This window comes from Ranitomeya variabilis, chromosome 5 (genome assembly GCF_051348905.1).
Source record: "Ranitomeya variabilis isolate aRanVar5 chromosome 5, aRanVar5.hap1, whole genome shotgun sequence".
NCBI classification, from domain to species: domain Eukaryota; kingdom Metazoa; phylum Chordata; class Amphibia; order Anura; family Dendrobatidae; genus Ranitomeya; species Ranitomeya variabilis.
Genome location: NC_135236.1, coordinates 112,884,018 through 112,903,008, shown reverse-complemented (window position 1 = coordinate 112,903,008; position 18,991 = coordinate 112,884,018). Strand labels below are relative to the sequence as shown.

The 18,991-nt window shown below is 41.5% G+C and overlaps 1 protein-coding gene across 8 annotated transcripts in view; it reads right to left on the bottom strand.

Annotated features, from left to right (window-relative positions):
- The window catches only part of UNC5D (unc-5 netrin receptor D), a 930,366-nt gene that overhangs the window by 205,814 nt on the left and 705,561 nt on the right, over nucleotides 1-18,991 (bottom strand). For all 8 annotated transcript variants that reach the window (XM_077263128.1, XM_077263129.1, XM_077263131.1 and 5 more), the window contains one exon: nucleotides 349-726. In XM_077263128.1, the coding sequence (XP_077119243.1) occupies nucleotides 349-726 (378 nt within the window). The remainder of the gene's footprint in view (nucleotides 1-348; nucleotides 727-18,991) is intronic.

The following is an 18,991-nucleotide window of genomic DNA, read 5'->3' as shown; positions in this document are numbered from 1 at the left end:
ACCCTCTGAAGAAGCGAGATCGAAACATACATTTGGGAATGCACTTCTGCGATATTCTTGCACTGTGCAACACATTATGGGTAAAAGCTTTTTTGCTACATACATATGAGTGGGTGCATGTATGTTTTTATACAATGTATTTTCTGACCACTGTTTCTATTATTTGACATTCAATACATTTACATCTTTTACCCCTATTTTACATTGCTATTTCAACTGCTCTGTTGCCAATACTCTGGTTTTTATCATCTTTTATGGCTTTCGGTTCATTAAATATTTTATCTCACATTTAATAAAAGTATTTCTTTGCTTAAAACTACTGTATTTGTTATTATGATTGAAACAGACCTGTATTTGGCATAACCAGTCGTCCTCCTTGATGGCCAAAAATTCCACAAACTCTCATCTCTGGCTTGGATGAAATAGATGACAGGTTCTGAATATAAGGAGTTTTATTCCTGCTGTGTATGGTACCAAAACACCTATTGTTACCATGCGGAAAGGTCCCCGAAATTGTCTTTCCATGAAAATCCGGTCTCTCGGTCACACCAAGTGAGACCATGAAGGAGCTTTGCACCTTGACCTTGATGTCTGTCAGAGGGTTAAATATTGAAGACTCAGTCATTATTTCCTTGTCCATAGGGTCCTGGAAACAAATTGGACCACTGTATGTTCTGCTCACTGTTAAGTCAGGTTGAAGAGAGGAGTTTAATAAAAGTGAGTTACCTGAAAGACAAAGAATAGTTTCTAAGTTGGCAATACAATGATGATTATATTATAATGTGTAGATAGCAAAACAGTAAAAGTCAAGTATTTTCCATCAATGAATAAAACCTATTCAACTTTGCAAATCCATAGTACAAGGATTTCTAACTTAAACCCATACCATTAAATCCTATGTGATAGAAGCCACCTACGCGTAAAGGGAATTACAGAGTGTGCACTCATTTGTCTCTCGGTTAATGTAATTTTACTCTGCACTTATACACCGAGTCATGTCTTCCCCATTATGGTGTCTCTATTTGATACACATGTCATAACTGCGGTATTATGCATGGGTGAAGCCAGCTTGCGACTTTGTTACAGAAGCTCAAGCTAATGTAATGTAACTTTCTGGCCAATAGGTACCTGGCAAATATAATTACAGCTCCGAAATGGTTTAATAAACAGCATTTCACATTCTCAATGAAATTTTAGCTAACAGCTTAAAGAGCTAATCCTGGAGAAGTCGACCTTTCATTTTCCTCTCTTTAGAGACTGTTCTCTTATGCAATAACCAGGCTCCATTTTGCTTAATTTCATTTGTAAAATAAGTGGTCCTTAGTGGTGAACAGAATTATTGGCCACAAGTATTATGTTTATTGCATATAAAGGCAATGTGATCACCTATACAGAAAGTCTTCGATATCAAATGAGAAGGTGCACATCAACCCATGCAGAAGGCATGAATCTAAAATACCGGTATGTCCCTTCATGCCATTCTTCTGGACTCGATACCACCTGAGGTTAGTTGAGCATCTCTAAAAAGTATTTATGATTTCCCGATACTCAGTCAGAAGATATTTGAGGTTTGCCCTCATGAAGAGGTCCTGTGTGACCTCAAAACGCGTCGACTAGTAAACCAGTTCTAATAAATGATTTGATTTTAAGGATTTTCATCTCAGCAAAGAGTAATCAATACCTCCCAACATTTTCCTCATACCAGTGGTCATCCTCTCAACCAGTATCTGTGCAGCAGGCGTTACATGCCGCTCCTGTGTTGCCATTAAGCAACTCAGCAAGGTAAGTGTATCTTACTTTTCCACGACACCCTATTGTCATTGGATAAGACCCTATTCCGCTTTTATTCTTCCCACCTAGTGTTTGTGATGTGAGTTACAGCCTGTTAAAGGTTTAGCTAGATGATATAAAAAATTATTTTCATGAGCACTTGAAGACCTTAATGGGGTTTACAGAAAGGTAAAGGTGGACACATGTGCCTGCGAATTTAAAAATCCCCAAGTTAGGAGGTTTTTTGTTTTCTTTTATAGAATTCAAACAAACTTTACAAAGGGTAAGGTATTGTATTGTCACTGCTAGATACAGTCTGTTCTATGAGGAGGGCAAACATCTAGAAGCAACATCATCACCATAATTTGCACGTCCGATCCCTGTGCCCTGGTAAGAAAATACTGTATCTTTTTCCATAAGGGCTCGTGCATAGGACCATTTATCTCGGATGAGTGCTAGACATGGTTTTCACGGATAGAACTCATGCCCATGATATTCTATGGGGAATTACACATATCCAATTTTTTCTTTGGACAAAGTGTTCCGTATAAAAAAATCGAAGACATGTCCAATTTTGATCCGAGTGTCAGATCAAAATTGGCAATGCAAGTCTATGGGTCCGTGAACAACATCGGACCACACTTGGATGACATACGATTGAGGTCCAATTTTCACAGACTGGCACTTGGAAACCTTTGTTTTTTGTCTCCATGTCTGAGAAAAACTGACGCCACTCAGTCTGATAAGAATTGGACTGTTTTTCTCGGATGGAGAGAAAACCGTTGTGTGAACGTACCATAAGTAGAACTATATTATTACCCTGTTTAATCCAGCGGACAGGAAATTCCATTAAATACAATAATTGGCCACAGAACCAAGTCAACAACATTTTTTAATATCCAACTGTAGTAATTTAGAACAGTCTAAGCCCTTGATGGTAGCTGATTTGGCCATCACGATGAGCAATTATATTATTAATATATTATTTTATGAATGAGTTGTTTATATAGCAGTTTGATAGAAGAAAAAAAAAATCTCTCATATGACTTCTCATCAGTGCATTAGGGAAGCCAGATATGAAACAAGCAAGAATCACTTCTTGTCAGCACTAAATGAGGAATACCTCTGAGCATATAGGCTCAATACAGAGTGTAGTCTGGCACTGTCATGTGAAGCTTGTGAATATTTATTTATGTTAACCATGATGATGATGGCACTGATTACAGACGTACTAAAAGAGCAATAAATTCATGTGTTTAAAGAACCACTGTATTTAATGTACATTATTAGGCATTTTAGTGTAGAGCTAAATTATTATTGACAGTTCCAATATCTATGGCTTGGAATAAAAGTAACATGAGTAGGAATATACTGTAGTAATGGAGCCTTATACCTTTATAAGTGCAGAGTGTATGATATTGAGCGCTATGAAAATTATCATTTGCTCTTTGCACATACTTGTACTTCATGATATTAACTAAGTGCGCTCTCTTTGAGTTGTATAGTTTTATACTTAAGGACTAGTGATGAGCGAATATACTTGTTACTCGAAATTTCTCGAGCATGCTCGGGGGTCCTCCGAGTATTTTTTAGTGCTCGGAGATTTAGTTTTCCTCACCTCAGCTGAATGATTTACATCTATTAGCCAGCTTGATGACATGTGGGGATTCCCTAGCAACCAGGCAACCCCCACATGTACTTATGCTGGCTAACAGATGTAAATCATTCAGCTGAGGCAAGAAAAACTAAATCTCCGAGCACTAAAAAATACTCGGAGGACCCCCGAGCATGCTCGGGAAATCTCGAGTAACGAGTATATTCGCTCATCACTAATAAGAACATAATAAAAATAACATTTGGATTGTAGATGGTTTTATTGGGTTAAAGCAACCTCAGATGAACAACAACGCATAGCAAATTACACGGTATCATTATATTTTAAATAAAAACTAGGCCAAAATTCAGAAGCCGTATGAAAAATTAAGTTACCGGTAATTCTTAAAAAGTAGCAGCAAGGTTCTGCTAATCGAATGCCCTTGAATAACAGTATATCAACAAGAATACTGATAAACCTATGTAAAAGCAGATGTTTGGGCAGTTTACTGGTTTGGATCATTCAGGTGAGTCTTAGAACAATGCCAGGGAGAAAATATATTATTAATATTCTTAGAGAAGCAGTTATTACTGCCCATTAATCTGGAATGTTTTATAAGGCCATTTCCAAACAATTGATAGTCCATCATTATATAGTGAGAAAGATTATGCTCAAGTGAAATACATTGAAGACAGTTGACAAACTTCCCAGGAGTAAATGTTCTAGCAAATTCACAATAAGGTCTGACAAGACAATCCTTAGAAAAATTGTAGAAGACCCAAGAGCTACAGCTCAGACTCTAAAGGCATTTGTTAGCATGTTAAATGTTTGTTTATTGCAGTACATGTCATATTTTGAAGATAGACTGAACATTGAACAAATATGGTTAGTTTGGATGTGTTGCCACAAGAAAGCATCTTCTTTCTAAAAAGAATATTGCATAGTTACATTTGAACAAGCCTCAATATTTCTGAATCAATTTCCTTTGGACAGACAAAACAAATGAGGAAATATTTTGCCATAATACCCTGTGACCTGCTTGGTGAAAACCAGACACAGCATATGAAGTCAAACATCTCATACTAACAGTTATGTGTGATGGTGGAGCAGGGATAATTTGGCTTCTTTTACAGGATTTTCATTATTTGGTCTTTTTTATCATCACCTTGCAGTCATTGAGTCGACATGAACTCGTCTATATACCAAAGTATTATAGAGTTAGATGTGAAGTCATCTATCTAAAAGCTAAAGCTTGGCCAAAACTGGTTCATGAAACAGGATAATGATCCCAAACACATAGTAAATTTAAATCAAAATGGCTGAAAAAGGAATGGTCCAGTCAAGCTCCAATTCTCAAACCTGCTGAAATGCTTTGGGGGAACCATAAGAGAGCTGTACATAAACAAATGCACAAATCTCAATTAACTTAAGCAAAGTTGTAAAGAATTGTGTGCCAGTATTCCTCCAGAATGAAATAAGAGATGGATAAAGTCATGCAGAAAATGATTACCTACAGTTATCTAAATATATATAAGAGGCATCGTGATTACTCGCTTATCCCGCCCCCTGCACAGTAGCTCCGCCCCACCACATCACCACACATAATCCCGCCCCCACCACATAACCACACACAATCCGGCCCCCCACCACATTACCACACACAATCCCGCCCCCCACCCCATTACCACAAACAATCCCACCCCCCACCCTATTACCACACACAATCCCGCCCCTGCCACATTACCACACACAATCCCGCCCCCCACCACATCACCACATAACCCCACCTCCCACCACATGACCACACACAACCCTGCCCCCCACCACATCACGACACATAATCCCGCCCCCACCACATCACCACACATAATCCCGCCCCCACCACCTTACCACACACATTCCCGCCCCTCACCACATCACCACACATAACCCTGCCCCCCACCACATATCCACACATAACCCCGCCCCCACCACATGACCACACATAATCCCGCCCCCCACCAAATCACCACACACAACTCTGCCCCCCACCACATCATCACACATAATCCTGCCCCCCACCACATCATCACACACAATCCCGCCTCAACACATCACCACACATAATCCCACACACCACCCCATTACCAAACATAATCCCGCCCCCCACCACATTACCACACACAATCCCGCCCCCACCACATTACCACACACAATCCCGTCCCCCACCACATCACCACACATAACCCCGCCCCCACTACATGACCACACATAACCCCGCCCCCCACCACATCATCACACATAATCCCGCCCCCACCACATCACCACACACAACCCCGCCCCCCACCACATCACCACACATAATCCCGCCCCTACCACATCATCACACACAATCCCGCCCCCACCACATCACCACACATAATCCCGCCCCCCACCCCATTACAACACATAATACCACCCCCTCTCCCCATTACCACACATAATCCCGCCCCAACACATCACCACACATAATCCTGCCCCCCAACACATCACCACACATAATCCCGCCCCTAACCACATTACCACACATAATCCCACCTCCATCACATTACCACACATAATCCCACCCCCCACTACATTACCACACATAATCCCACCCCCACCACATTACCACACATAATCCCACCCCCCACCACATCACCACACATAATCCCACCCCCCACCACATTACCACACTTAATCCCGCCCCCACCACATTACCACACTTAATCCCGCCCCCACCACATTACCACACATAATCCCGCCCCCACCACATTACCACACATAATCCCGCCCCCGCCACATCACCACACATAATCCCGCACCCCCGCCACATCACCACACATAATCCCACCCCCCACCACACATAATCCCACCACCCCACCACATTACCACAGATAATCCTGCCCCCCCACCACATTACCACACATAATCCTGCCCCCCCACCACATTAACACACATAATCCCGCCCCCCCACATTACCACATTAGGCTCCGTTCCCACACATTACCACACGAGGCTCAGTCCCCACACATTACCACACGATGCACCGTCCCCCCACATTACCACACAAAGCTTCGTCCCCACACATTACCACACGAGGCTCAGTCCCCACACATTACCACACGATGCTCCGTCCCCCCACATTACCACACGAAGCTTCGTCCCCACACATTACCACACGAGGCTCCGTCCCCACACATTACCACACGAGGCTCCGTCCCCACATTACCACATGAGGCTCCTTCCCCACACATTACCACACGAGGCTCCGTCCCTCCAAATTACCACATGAGGCTTCGTCCCCACACATTACCACATGAGGCTCTGTCCTCACACATTACCACACGAGGCTCCGTCCCCACACATTACCACACGAGGCTCCGTCCCCACACATTACCACATGAGGCTCCGTCCCCACACATTACCACACGAGGCTCCGCCCCCCACATTACCACATGCAGCACTTCCTTTCTATGTATTTTAACCACTTCAGCCAAGGTAAATGTACATTTAATTGCATCCGCATTCTCCCAAACAATATGAGCCAAGAAGAGTCGCCAGGTCCATCTCACAGGCCGCAGGAAAATACGGACAATGATGCAGTAGCTGATCAACAACAACAATATCGACTAAATTGTAGGATTGGTTATCAACAATGAACACCTGAGCAGATTGATAAGGACAGAGAGAGATATTATTGTTATTATCTTCATTTTAAGTTAATTTACCACCTGCGTAAGCGCTATTGAATGTTGTCATTATTTACTTTAGTTTAATCACCAGCAGCGTTAATTACATAGCAATGAGCGTGCCGAGCGTTAGCTGGCTGGAAACAGCTAGTTACTAATAAAGGTGGTCCTACAAAGGTGAAATTTGTCAGAGTTCTTTTGTGGTTGTAGTTACTTTATTACTTTTGGAGGACCACATTCTTCTTTAATATGTCCTGATACAGAGAATTCAAAAAATTGTGTTCTTTGTATTTTTCATGTTTGTACAGTACATGATGTCTCTAACTTACTGATGTCACTGTTATTAATGGGGAGATTGTGCATCTGTGGTTGCTTCCCATTCAAAGGTTGGCAAGTACAGAATTTGAGAGACAAAAACATTTTGGGTAAATTTTTGATTAAGGTCCATGACCAAATTTAGGGTTACAAGTTGGCCCCCTGTCGCTTGCATAGTTCACCAACGACAGGTTGCCCAAGTGCAATTTGATTTAATCCTATCACTATTTTGTTTTGATTGTATCCTATCACTTCACTTGACTATGGACCATTATACTTTCCAGGGAAGAAGTAGCTCTGGGGGTCTTTCCACTTGTTACTGGGACCCATGCTCCCAAGAGACACTGGCTTCCTTGACAAATCAAACTATTACATTCCAGAACACAAGGTCCTTATGCAGACCTGAAGTTAAGAGAAGCCAATGAGAGTGAGGAGATGTATGTTAATGCCTGTGGCTTTTGTCTGGGGTTTGATCTTGGGGTAGCATATTTGGGTTCCCCATTTAAAAGTTTGGCAGTGGTCAACAAGAACATTTTTCACAATCCCAGTTTTTGAACTTACAATAAATGAAAAACATGGTGGCCCCATGAGATCAACGTACGTTTTTGGTATTGCATATCAGCCATGTTCAGCCAATGCCAGTCCCAAAAACTATTCTGACCAAAGAGACCGCACAACAACAGTTAGAAGTAACACCTTCCATGTGTGATGTGTTCTTGATTCGTAAGGTTAAGCTGTCGCAGAACTTGTCTCCAGGGTAAATGAGAGTTACCAGTTACAAAATTAAAAAAAAAATGCTTGTGTTTTTATTTTTATCCTTTGCCTTGAGGCTTCCTGGAGCATAATATTTTATTTATTCTTCTACATTGCTAAAGCACTGTGTAACAAGACTTTTCCCCTAATGAGCGAGAACTGTTCTCTATGTTTAAGTGGTGTTTTGCATCCTATGTATAATTCTCTTGCAATGAAATCCAAAAAGCAGCTTGCAGTGAGAGAGAAGAACTGGGAGCATCCATTTTCTTTTTAATATTTGAGATTGAATTTAGGATAACATAATTATAGCCATTTTAATCCCGTAGCTTTCTTTTCCATTGTGTCTTCGACAATCTCCATTCACATCATCAACAATTCATAAATGTAATCATATGTTAGTGTCACTACAAGAGATTTTTTTTCACTATATCTGTGGAATTATTACCATTATTACTATGTTTTTCTGTACTTTAATTGCTGTGCATCGATATGGCAATTGTAACACTTTCAAAATTAACTAGGAAGCTAAGTTTTAGAAGTTCATTGGACTCATATTGGGGATGTGTTCAGTGCAAAATTAAAACAATATGGAGAATTATAAAATAAAAATGATTTAAAATAAAAGTGGAGAAGTTGTTCACAGCCACCAATTAGATTAATTATTTTATGTTCAAACATACTTAATAGAAACTATGCAAAGTAGTTATCTTCCTAAAGGAAGGAAACAATGTGACATCAGCCAAACCGGACACTGATGTTTAAGAGGCTGATTTGTTATTTTTCCTCTCAGTTCATAGTAAGGTGATTATTTGTCGGATTTGTGTTGAGTCAAAGGTTTTTTCCTCCCGGGAAGAGCTTTCTTTTTTTTCCCCTGGAGCTGTTACTGTAATGCAGTTTTTTTAATAATATCAAGTAACCCTCAGGAAACAAATACTTTCCGTCACCCCTGGGTGATTTTCTTTTTTTTGTTTTTTTCCTCCCATTCTTAGCTTTTTTATTTTTCAATCAATATGGTCGTATGAGGGCTTGTTTGTTGCAGGACAAGTTGTACTTTTGAAATGCACCATTCATTCTACCGCATAATGTATTGAAAAGAGGGAAGAAATTCTAAGTGTGTTGAAATTGCAAAGAAAGTTCAATTCCACTATTGTTTTGGCATTTTTTATTCACCCTGTTTACTATACGGTAAAACTGACCTAGCAATATGATTCCTTAGGTCAGTACGTACGCACATACCAAACATTCATATATTTTTTTATTTAAGTGGTGAAAAAAATGTCTGAAATTTGTAAAAAAAATTGGGGGGCGTGCTGAGCTCTCCATGTTTTGATTGACAGATCAGCCATCCAATCTGAGACTGGGAGGTGCTGGGCTGCTGTCATGTGTTCCCTGTCCTAAGTGATTGCCCAGCTACTTTGCTGGGCTGTCAGTCTCAGATCTCTACCAGACTTAGATTCAGCTCTGTGTGGTTTCTTTCTCTGTGCCTTGTGCTTTGTTGTGAACGTTTTTGCTTCCTGACGTTGGACCTCATCCTGACCATTTGTTTTGCCTCCTCCCTTTGCTCTGATCGGTTATCCTCCTGGTATTCTGACCTCAGACCGTTGCCGGACTACACCTTTGTCTTTTTCTTCTGTTTATGACATACCCTCCTGGCTATTGACCTTGGACTTCTTGACTACCCATAGACATAAAGAGTGTTCCTTTCTATTGACTTGATCCACTGTCTTATTTTTCTTCTTCTTCCTCAACGTCATGGCTGATAATATACACACATATATACACTCACCGGCCACTTTATTAGGTACACCATGCTAGTAACGGGTTGGACCCCCTTTTGCCTTCAGAACTGCCTCAATTCTTCGTGGCATAGATTCAACAAGGTGCTGGAAGCATTCCTCAGAGATTTTGGTCCATATTGACATGATGGCATCACACAGTTGCCGCAGATTTGTCGGCTGCACATCCCAAAGATGCTCCATACAAGGCAGGATGGATCCATGCTTTCATGTTGTTTACGCCAAATTCTGACCCTACCATCCGAATGTCGCAGCAGAAATCGAGACTCATCAGACCAAGCAACGTTTTTCCAATCTTCTACTGTCCAATTTCGATGAGCTTGTACAAATTGTAGCCTCAGTTTCCTGTTCTTAGCTGAAAGGAGTGGTACCTGGTGTGGTCTTCTGCTGCTGTAGCCCATCTGCCTCAAAGTTCGACGCACTGTGCGTTCAGAGATGCTCTTAGGCCTACCTTGGTTGTAACGGGTGGCGATTTGAGTCACTGTTGCCTTTCTATCAGCTCGAACCAGTCTGCCCATTCTCCTCTGACCTCTGGCATCAACAAGGCATTTCCGCCCACAGAACTGCCGCTCACTGGATTTTTTTTCTTTTTCGGACCATTCTCTTTAAACCCTAGAGATGGTTGTGCGTGAAAATCCCAGTAGATCAGCAGTTTCTGAAATACTCAGACCAGCCCTTCTGGCACCAACAACCATGCCACGTTCAAAGGCACTCAAATCACCTTTCTTCCCCATACTGATGCTCGGTTTGAACTGCAGGAGATTGTCTTGACCATGTCTACATGCCTAAATGCACTGAGTTGCCGCCATGTGATTGGCTGATTAGAAATTAAGTGTTAACAAGAAGTTGGACAGGTGTACCTAATAAAGTGGCCGGTGAGTGTATATATATATATATATATATATATATATATATATATATATATATATATATATATATATATATATATATATATATATATATATATATACTAGCTGTACTACCCGGCTTCACCCGGGTTAATGACTGCTGTTAGCAAAATGGAATGTGTTAACAAAAATTTATTCTGCACACAAAAACCACAAAACAAATAGATAGAAATGTAATTATTAAAAGGCAAAAACTAAGCTAATAGAAGAATTTCACAACATATATTAGCTTTGTTATACTGAGAATGTCTTTGTTGCCTATATTAACCAATCAGAGCTCAGATTAATTAACTGTAGCAAAATAGAAGCTGAGCTGTGATTGGTTGCTATTGGCAGCCTGATAAATCCCCAGCCAACAGGAAGCCCTCCCCCCTGGCAGTATATATTAGCTCACACATACACATAATAGACAGGTCATGTGACTGACAGCTGCCGGATTCCTATATGGTACATTTGTTGCTCTTGTAGTTTGTCTGCTTATTAATCAGATTTTTATTTTTGAAGGACAATACCAGACTTGTGTGTGTTTTAGGGCGAGTTTCATGTGTCAAGTTGTGTGTGTTGAGTTGCGTGTGGCGACATGCATGTAGCGACTTTTGTGAGATGAGTTTTGTGTGGCGACATGCGTGTAGCAACATTTTGTGTGTCGAGTTGCATGTGACAGGTTAGTGTAGCAAGTTGTGTGCAGAAAGATTTGTGCATGGCGAGATTTGCACGTGACGAGTTTTATGTGTGGTGCGTTTTGAGTATGTGCAAGTTTTGTGTGAGGCAACTTTTGCATGTGGTGCAACTTTTGTACATGTGGCAATTTTTCTGTGTGTGCAAGTTTTGCATGAGGTGAGTTTTCCATGAGGTGAGTTTTGCACGTATGGCGAGTTTTGCATGTAGCGAGTTTTGAGTGTTGACTTTTGTGTTTCGACTTTTATGTGGCGAGGTTGGTGTGTGTGTGGTGAAATGTGTGCTGAGGGTCGCATATGTGTTCAAGCACGTGGTAGTGTGTGGCGCATTTTGTGTTTGTGTTCATATCCCCATGTGTGGTGAGTATCCCATGTTGGGGCCCCACCTTAGCAACTGTACGGTATATACTCTTTAGCGCCATCACTCTCATTCTTTAAGTCCCCATTGTTCACATCTGGCAGCTGTCAATTTTCCTCCAACACTTTTCCCTTCACTTTTTCCCCATTATGTAGATAGGGGCAAAATTGTTTGGTGAATTGGAACACGCGGGGTTAAAATTTCACCTCACAACATAGCCTATGACGCTCTCGGGGTCCAGACGTGTGACTGTGCAAAATTTTGTGGCTGCAGCTGCGACGGTGCAGATGCCAATCCCGGACATACACACATACATACATACACATTCAGCTTTATATATTAGACTAGCTGAAGAACCCGGCGTTGCCTGGGCATAGTAAATATCTGTGGTTAGTTATAGCACCTCACTTCTCTTATTTTCCCATCACGCCTCTCATTTTCCCCATCACATCTTTCATTTTCCCCCTCACATCTCTCATTTTCTCCCTCACACCTCTCATTTTCCCCCTCACTCCTCTTATTTTCCCCCTCACTCCTCTTATTTTCCCCCTCACTCCTCTCATTCCCCCCTAACACTTGTCATTTTGACGTCACATCTGTCATTTTCCAATCACTCCACCATTTTCCCTCACTCCTCTCATTTTGCACTCACACCTTTTCATTTTCAACTCACACCTCTCATTTTAACCTCAGTATATAAATTTTTGTCATCTCCATTATATATAGTATACACCTGTATGTCATCTCCTGTATATAGTATATACCTGTATGTCATCTCCCCTGTATATAGTATATATCTGCTGTGTGTCATCTCCCCTGTATATAGTATATACCTGTATGTCATCTCCTCCTATATATAGTATATACCTGTATGTAATCTCCTCCTGTATATAGTATATACCTGTGTGTCATCTCACCTATATATAGTATATATCTGTGTGTCATCTCCTCCTGTATATAGTATATACCTGTATGTCATCTCCTCCTATACATAGCATATACCTGTATGTCATCTCCTCCTGTATATACTATATACCTGTAGGTAATCTGCTCCTGTATATAGTATATACCTGTGTGTCATCTCCTCCTGTATATAGTATATACCTGTATGTCATCTCCTCCTATATGTAGTATGTACCTGTATGTCATCTCCTCCTCTATATAGTATATACCTGTGTGTCATCTCTCCTGTATATAGTATATATCTGTGTGTCATCTCCTCCTGTATATAGTTTATACCTGTGTGTCATCTCCCCTGTAAATAGTATATACCTGTGTGTCATCTCCTCCTGTATATAGTATATATCTGTATGTCATCTCCTCCTGTATTAGACCTCGTTCACACGTTATTTGGTCAGTATTTTTACCTCAGTATTTGTAAGCTAAATTGGCAGCCTGATAAATCCCCAGCCAACAGGAAGCCCTTCCCCCTGGCAGTATATATTAGCTCACACATACACATAATAGACTGGTCATGTGACTAACAGCTGCCGGATTCCTATATGGTACATTTGTTGCTCTTGTAGTTTGTCTGCTTATTAATCAGATTTTTATTTTTGAAGGATAATACCAGACTTGTGTGTGTTTTAGGGCGAGTTTCGTGTGTCAAGTTGTGTGTGTTGGGTTGGGTGTGGCGACATGCATGTAGCGACTTTTGTGAGATGAGTTTTGTGTGGCGACATGCATGTAGCAACTTTTTGTGTGTCGAGTTGCATGTGACAGGTTAGTGTAGCAAGTTGTGTGCAGCAAGTTTTGCGCATGGCGAGTTTTGCGCGTGGCGAGTTTTATGTGTGGTGCCTTTTGAGTATGTGCAAGTTTTGTGTGAGGCAACTTTTGCATGTGTTGCAACTTTTGTGCATGTGGCAATTTTTCCGCGTGTGCAAGTTTTGCGTGTGGCGAGTTTTCCATGAGGTGAGTTTTGCACATGTGGCGAGTTTTGCATGTGGAGAGTTTTGCGCGTGGCGAGTTTGAGCGGCGACTTTTGTCTTTCGACTTTTATGTGGCGAGGTTGGTGTATGTGTGGTGAAATGTGCGCTGAGGGTGGTATATGTGTTCGAGCACGTGGTAGTGTGTGGCGCATTTTGTGTGTGTGTTCATATCCCCGTGGTGGTGTGGTGATTATCCCATGTCGGGGCCCCACCTTAGCAACTGTACAGTATATACTCTTTGGCGCCATCGCTCTCATTCTTTAAGTCCCCCTTGTTCACATCTGGCAGCTGTTAATTTGCCTCCAACACTTTTCCTTTCACTTTTTCCCCATTATGTAGATAGGGGCAAAATTGTTTGGTGAATTGGAAAGCGCAGGGTTAAAATTTCACCTCACAACGTAGCCTATGACGCTCTCGGGGTCCAGACGTGTGACTGTGCAAAATTTTGTGGCTGTAGCTGCGACGGTTCAGATGCCAATCCCGGACATACACACATACACACATACACACATTCAGCTTTATATATTACTAGCTGTACTACCCGGCTTCGCCCGGGTTAATGACTGCTGTTAGCAAAATAGAATGTGTTAACAAAAATTTATTCTGCACACAAAAACCACAAAACAAATAGATAGAAATGTAATTATTAAAAGGCAAAAACTAAGCAAATAGAAGCATTTCACAACATATATTAGCTTTGTTATACTGAGAATGTCTTTGTTGCCTATATTAACCAATCAGAGCTCAGGTTAATTAACTGTAGCAAAATAGAAGCTGAGCTGTGATTGGTTGCTATTGGCAGCCTGATAAATCCCCAGCCAACAGGAAGCCCTCCCCCCTGGCAGTATATATTAGCTCACACATACACATAATAGACAGGTCATGTGACTGACAGCTGCCGTATTTCCTATATGGTACATTTGTTGCTCTTGTAGTTTGCTTATTAATCAGATTTTTATTTTTGAAGGACAATACCAGACTTGTGTGTGTTTTAGGGCGAGTTTTATGTGTCAAGTTGTGTGTGTTGAGTTGCGTGTGGCGACATGCATGTAGCGACTTTTGTGAGATGAGTTTTGTGTGGCGACATGCGTGTAGCAACATTTTGTGTGTTGAGTTGCATGTGACAGGTTAGTGTAGCAAGTTGTGTGCAGCAAGATTTGTGCATGGCGAGTTTTGCGCGTGGCGAGTTTTATGTGTGGTGCATTTTGAGTATGTGCAAGTTTTGTGTGAGGCAACTTTTGCATGTGGTGCAACTTTTGTACATGTGGCAATTTTTCTGTGTGTGCAAGTTTTGCATGAGGTGAGTTTTCCATGAGGTGAGTTTTGCACGTGTGGCGAGTTTTGCGTGAGCCTAGTTTTGCATATGGCGAGTTTTGCATGTAGCGAGTTTTGAGTGGTGACTTTTGTGTTTCGACTTTTATGTGGCGAGGTTGGTGTGTGTGTGTGGTGAAATGTGTGCTGAGGGTGGTATATGTGTTCAAGCACGTGGTAGTGTGTGGCGCATTTTGTGTTTGTGTTCATATCCCCGTGTGTGGTGAGTATCCCATGTCGGGGCCCCACCTTAGCAACTGTACGGTATATACTCTTTGTCGCCATCGCTCTCATTCTTTAAGTCCTCATTGTTCACATCTGGCAGCTGTCAATTTTCCTCCAACACTTTTCCCTTCACTTTTTCCCCATTATGTAGATAGGAGCAAAATTGTTTGGTGAATTGGAACGCGCGGGGTTAAAATTTCACCTCACAACATAGCCTATGACGCTCTCGGGGTCCAGACGTGTGACTGTGCAAAATTTTGTGGCTGTAGCTGCGACGGTACAGATGCCAATCCCGGACATACACACATACATACATACACACATTCAGCTTTATATATTAGATATACCTGTATGTAATCTCCTGTATATAGTATATACCTGTGTGTCATCTCACCTATATATAGTATATATCTGTGTGTCATCTCCTGTATATAGTATATACCTGTATGTCATCTCCTCCTATACATAGCATATACCTGTGTCATCTCCTCCTGTATATACTATATACCTGTAGGTAATCTGCTCCTGTATATAGTATATACCTGTGTGTCATCTCCTCCTGTATATAGTATATACCTGTATGTCATCTCCTCCTGTATGTAGTATGTACCTGTATGTCATCTCCTCCTCTATATAGTATATACCTGTGTGTCATCTCTCCTGTATATAGTATATATCTGTGTGTCATCTCCTCCTGTATATAGTATATACCTGTGTGTCATCTCCCCTGTAAATAGTATATACCTGTGTGTCATCTCCTGTATATAGTATATAGCTGTATGCCATCTCCTCCTGTATTAGCCCTCGTTCACACGTTATTTGGTCAGTATTTTTACCTCAGTATTTGTAAGCTAAAATGGCAGCCTGATAAATCCCCAGCCAACAGTAAGCCCACCCCCTGGCAGTATATATTAGCTCACACATACACATAATAGACTGGTCATGTGACTGACAGCTGCCGGATTCCTATATGGTACATTTGTTGCTCTTGTAGTTTGTCTGCTTATTAATCAGATTTTTATTTTTGAAGGATACCAGACTTGTGTGTGTTTTAGGGCGAGTTTCGTGTGTCAAGTTGTGTGTGTTGAGTTGCGTGTGGCGACATGCATGTAGGGACTTTTGTGAGATGAGTTTTGTGTGGCGACATGCGTGTAGCAACTTTTTGTGTGTCGAGTTGCATGTGACAGGTTAGTGTAGCAAGTTGTGTGCAGCAAGTTTTGCGCATGGCGAGTTTTGCGCGTGGCGAGTTTTATGTGTGGTGCCTTTTGAGTATGTGCAAGTTTTGTGTGAGGCAACTTTTGCATGTGTTGCAACTTTTGTGCATGTGGCAATTTTTCTGCGTGTGGCAATTTTTCTGCGTGTGCAAGTTTTGCGTGTGGCGAGTTTTGCACGTGTGGCGAGTTTTGCATGTGGAGAGTTTTGCGCGTGGCGAGTTTTGAGCGGCGACTTTTGTGTTTCTACTTTTATGTGGCGAGGTTGGTGTATGTGTGGTGAAATGTGCACTGAGGGTGGTATATGTGTTCGAGCACGTGGTAGTGTGTGGCGCATTTTGTGTGTGTGTTCATATCCCCGTGGTGGTGTGATTATCCCATGTTGGGGCCCCACCTTAGCAACTGTACAGTATATACTCTTTGGTGCCATCGCTGTCATTCTTTAAGTCCCCCTTGTTCACATCTGGCAGCTGTTAATTTGCCTCCAACACTTTTCCTTTCATTTTTTCCCCATTATGTAGATAGGGGCAAAATTGTTTGGTGACTTGGAAAGCGCGGGGTTAAAATTTCACCTCACAATATAGCTTTGACGCTCTCAGGGTCCAGACGTGTGACTGTGCAAAATTTTGTGCCTGTAGCTGCGACGCCTCCAACACTTTTCCTTTCACTTTTTCCCCATTATGTAGATAGGGGCAAAATTGTTTGGTGAATTGGAAAGCGCGGGGTTAAAATTTCACCTCACAACATAGCCTATGACGCTCTCGGGGTCCAGACGTGTGACTGTGCAAAATTTTGTGGCTGTAGCTGCTACGGTTCAGATGCCAATCCCGGACATACATACATACATACATACATACACACACACACACATTCAGCTTTATATATTAGACTAGCTGTACTACCCGGCTTCGCCCGGGTTAATGACTGCTGTTAGCAAAATAGAATGTGTTAACAAAAATTTATTCTGCACACAAAAACCACAAAACAAATAGAAATGTAATTATTAAAAGGCAAAAACTAAGCTAATAGAAGAATTTCACAACATATATTAGCTTTGTTATACTGAGAATGTCTTTGTTGCCTATATTAACCAATCAGAGCTCAGATTAATTAACTGTAGCAAAATAGAAGCTGAGCTGTGATTGGTTGCTATTGGCAGCCTGATAAATCCCCAGCCAACAGTAAGCCCACCCCCTGGCAGTATATATTAGCTCACACATACACATAATAGACAGGTCATGTGACTGACAGCTGCCGTATTTCCTATATGGTACATTTGTTGCTCTTGTAGTTTGCTTATTAATCAGATTTTTATTTTTGAAGGATAATAACAGACTTGTGTGTGTTTCAGGGCGAGTTTCATGTATCAAGTTGTGTGTGTTGAGTTGCGTGTGGCGACATGCATGTAGTGACTTTTGTGAGATAAGTTTTGTGTGGCGACATGCGTGTAGCAACATTTTATGTGTCGAGTTGCATGTGACAGGTTAGTATAGTAAGTTGTGTGCATCAAGTTTTGAGCATGGCGAGTTTTGCGCGCGGCGAGTTTTATGTGTGGTGCGTTTTGAGTATGTGCAAGTTTTGTGTGAGGCAACTTTTGCATGTGGTGCAACTTTTGTACATGTGGCAATTTTTCTGTGTGTGCAAGTTTTGCATGAGGTGAGTTTTCCATGAGGTGAGTTTTGCGTGTGGCGAGTTTTGCGTGAGCCTAGTTTTGCATATGGCGAGTTTTGCATGTAGCGAGTTTTGCGCGTGGCGAGTTTTGAGTGGTGACTTTTGTGTTTCGACTTTTATGTGGCGAGGTTGGTGTATGTGTGGTGAAATGTGCGCTGAGGGTCGTATATGTGTTCAAGCACGTGGTAGTGTGTGGCGCATTTTGTGTTTGTGTTCATATCCCCGTGTGTGGTGAGTATCCCATGTCGGGGCCCCACCTTAGCAACTGTACGGTATATACTCTTTGGCGCCATCGCTCTCATTCTTTAAGTCCCCATTGTTCACATCTGGCAGCTGTCAATTTTTCTCCAACACTTTTCCCTTCACTTTTTCCCCATTATGTAGATAGGGGCAAAATTGTTTGGTGAATTGGAACGCGCGGGGTTAAAATTTCACCTCACAACATAGCCTATGACGCTCTCTGGGTCCAGACGTGTGACTGTGCAAAATTTTGTGGCTGTAGCTGTGACGGTGCAGATGCCAATCCCGGACATACACACACACATACATACATACACACATTCAGCTTTATATATTAGATATACCTGTATGTAATCTAGTGTATATAGTATATACCTGTGTGTCATCTCACCTATATATAGTATATATCTGTGTGTCATCTCCTCCTGTATATAGTATATACCTGTATGTCATCTCCTCCTATACATAGCATATACCTGTATGTCATCTCCTCCTGTATATACTATATACCTGTAGGTAATCTGCTCCTGTATATAGTATATACC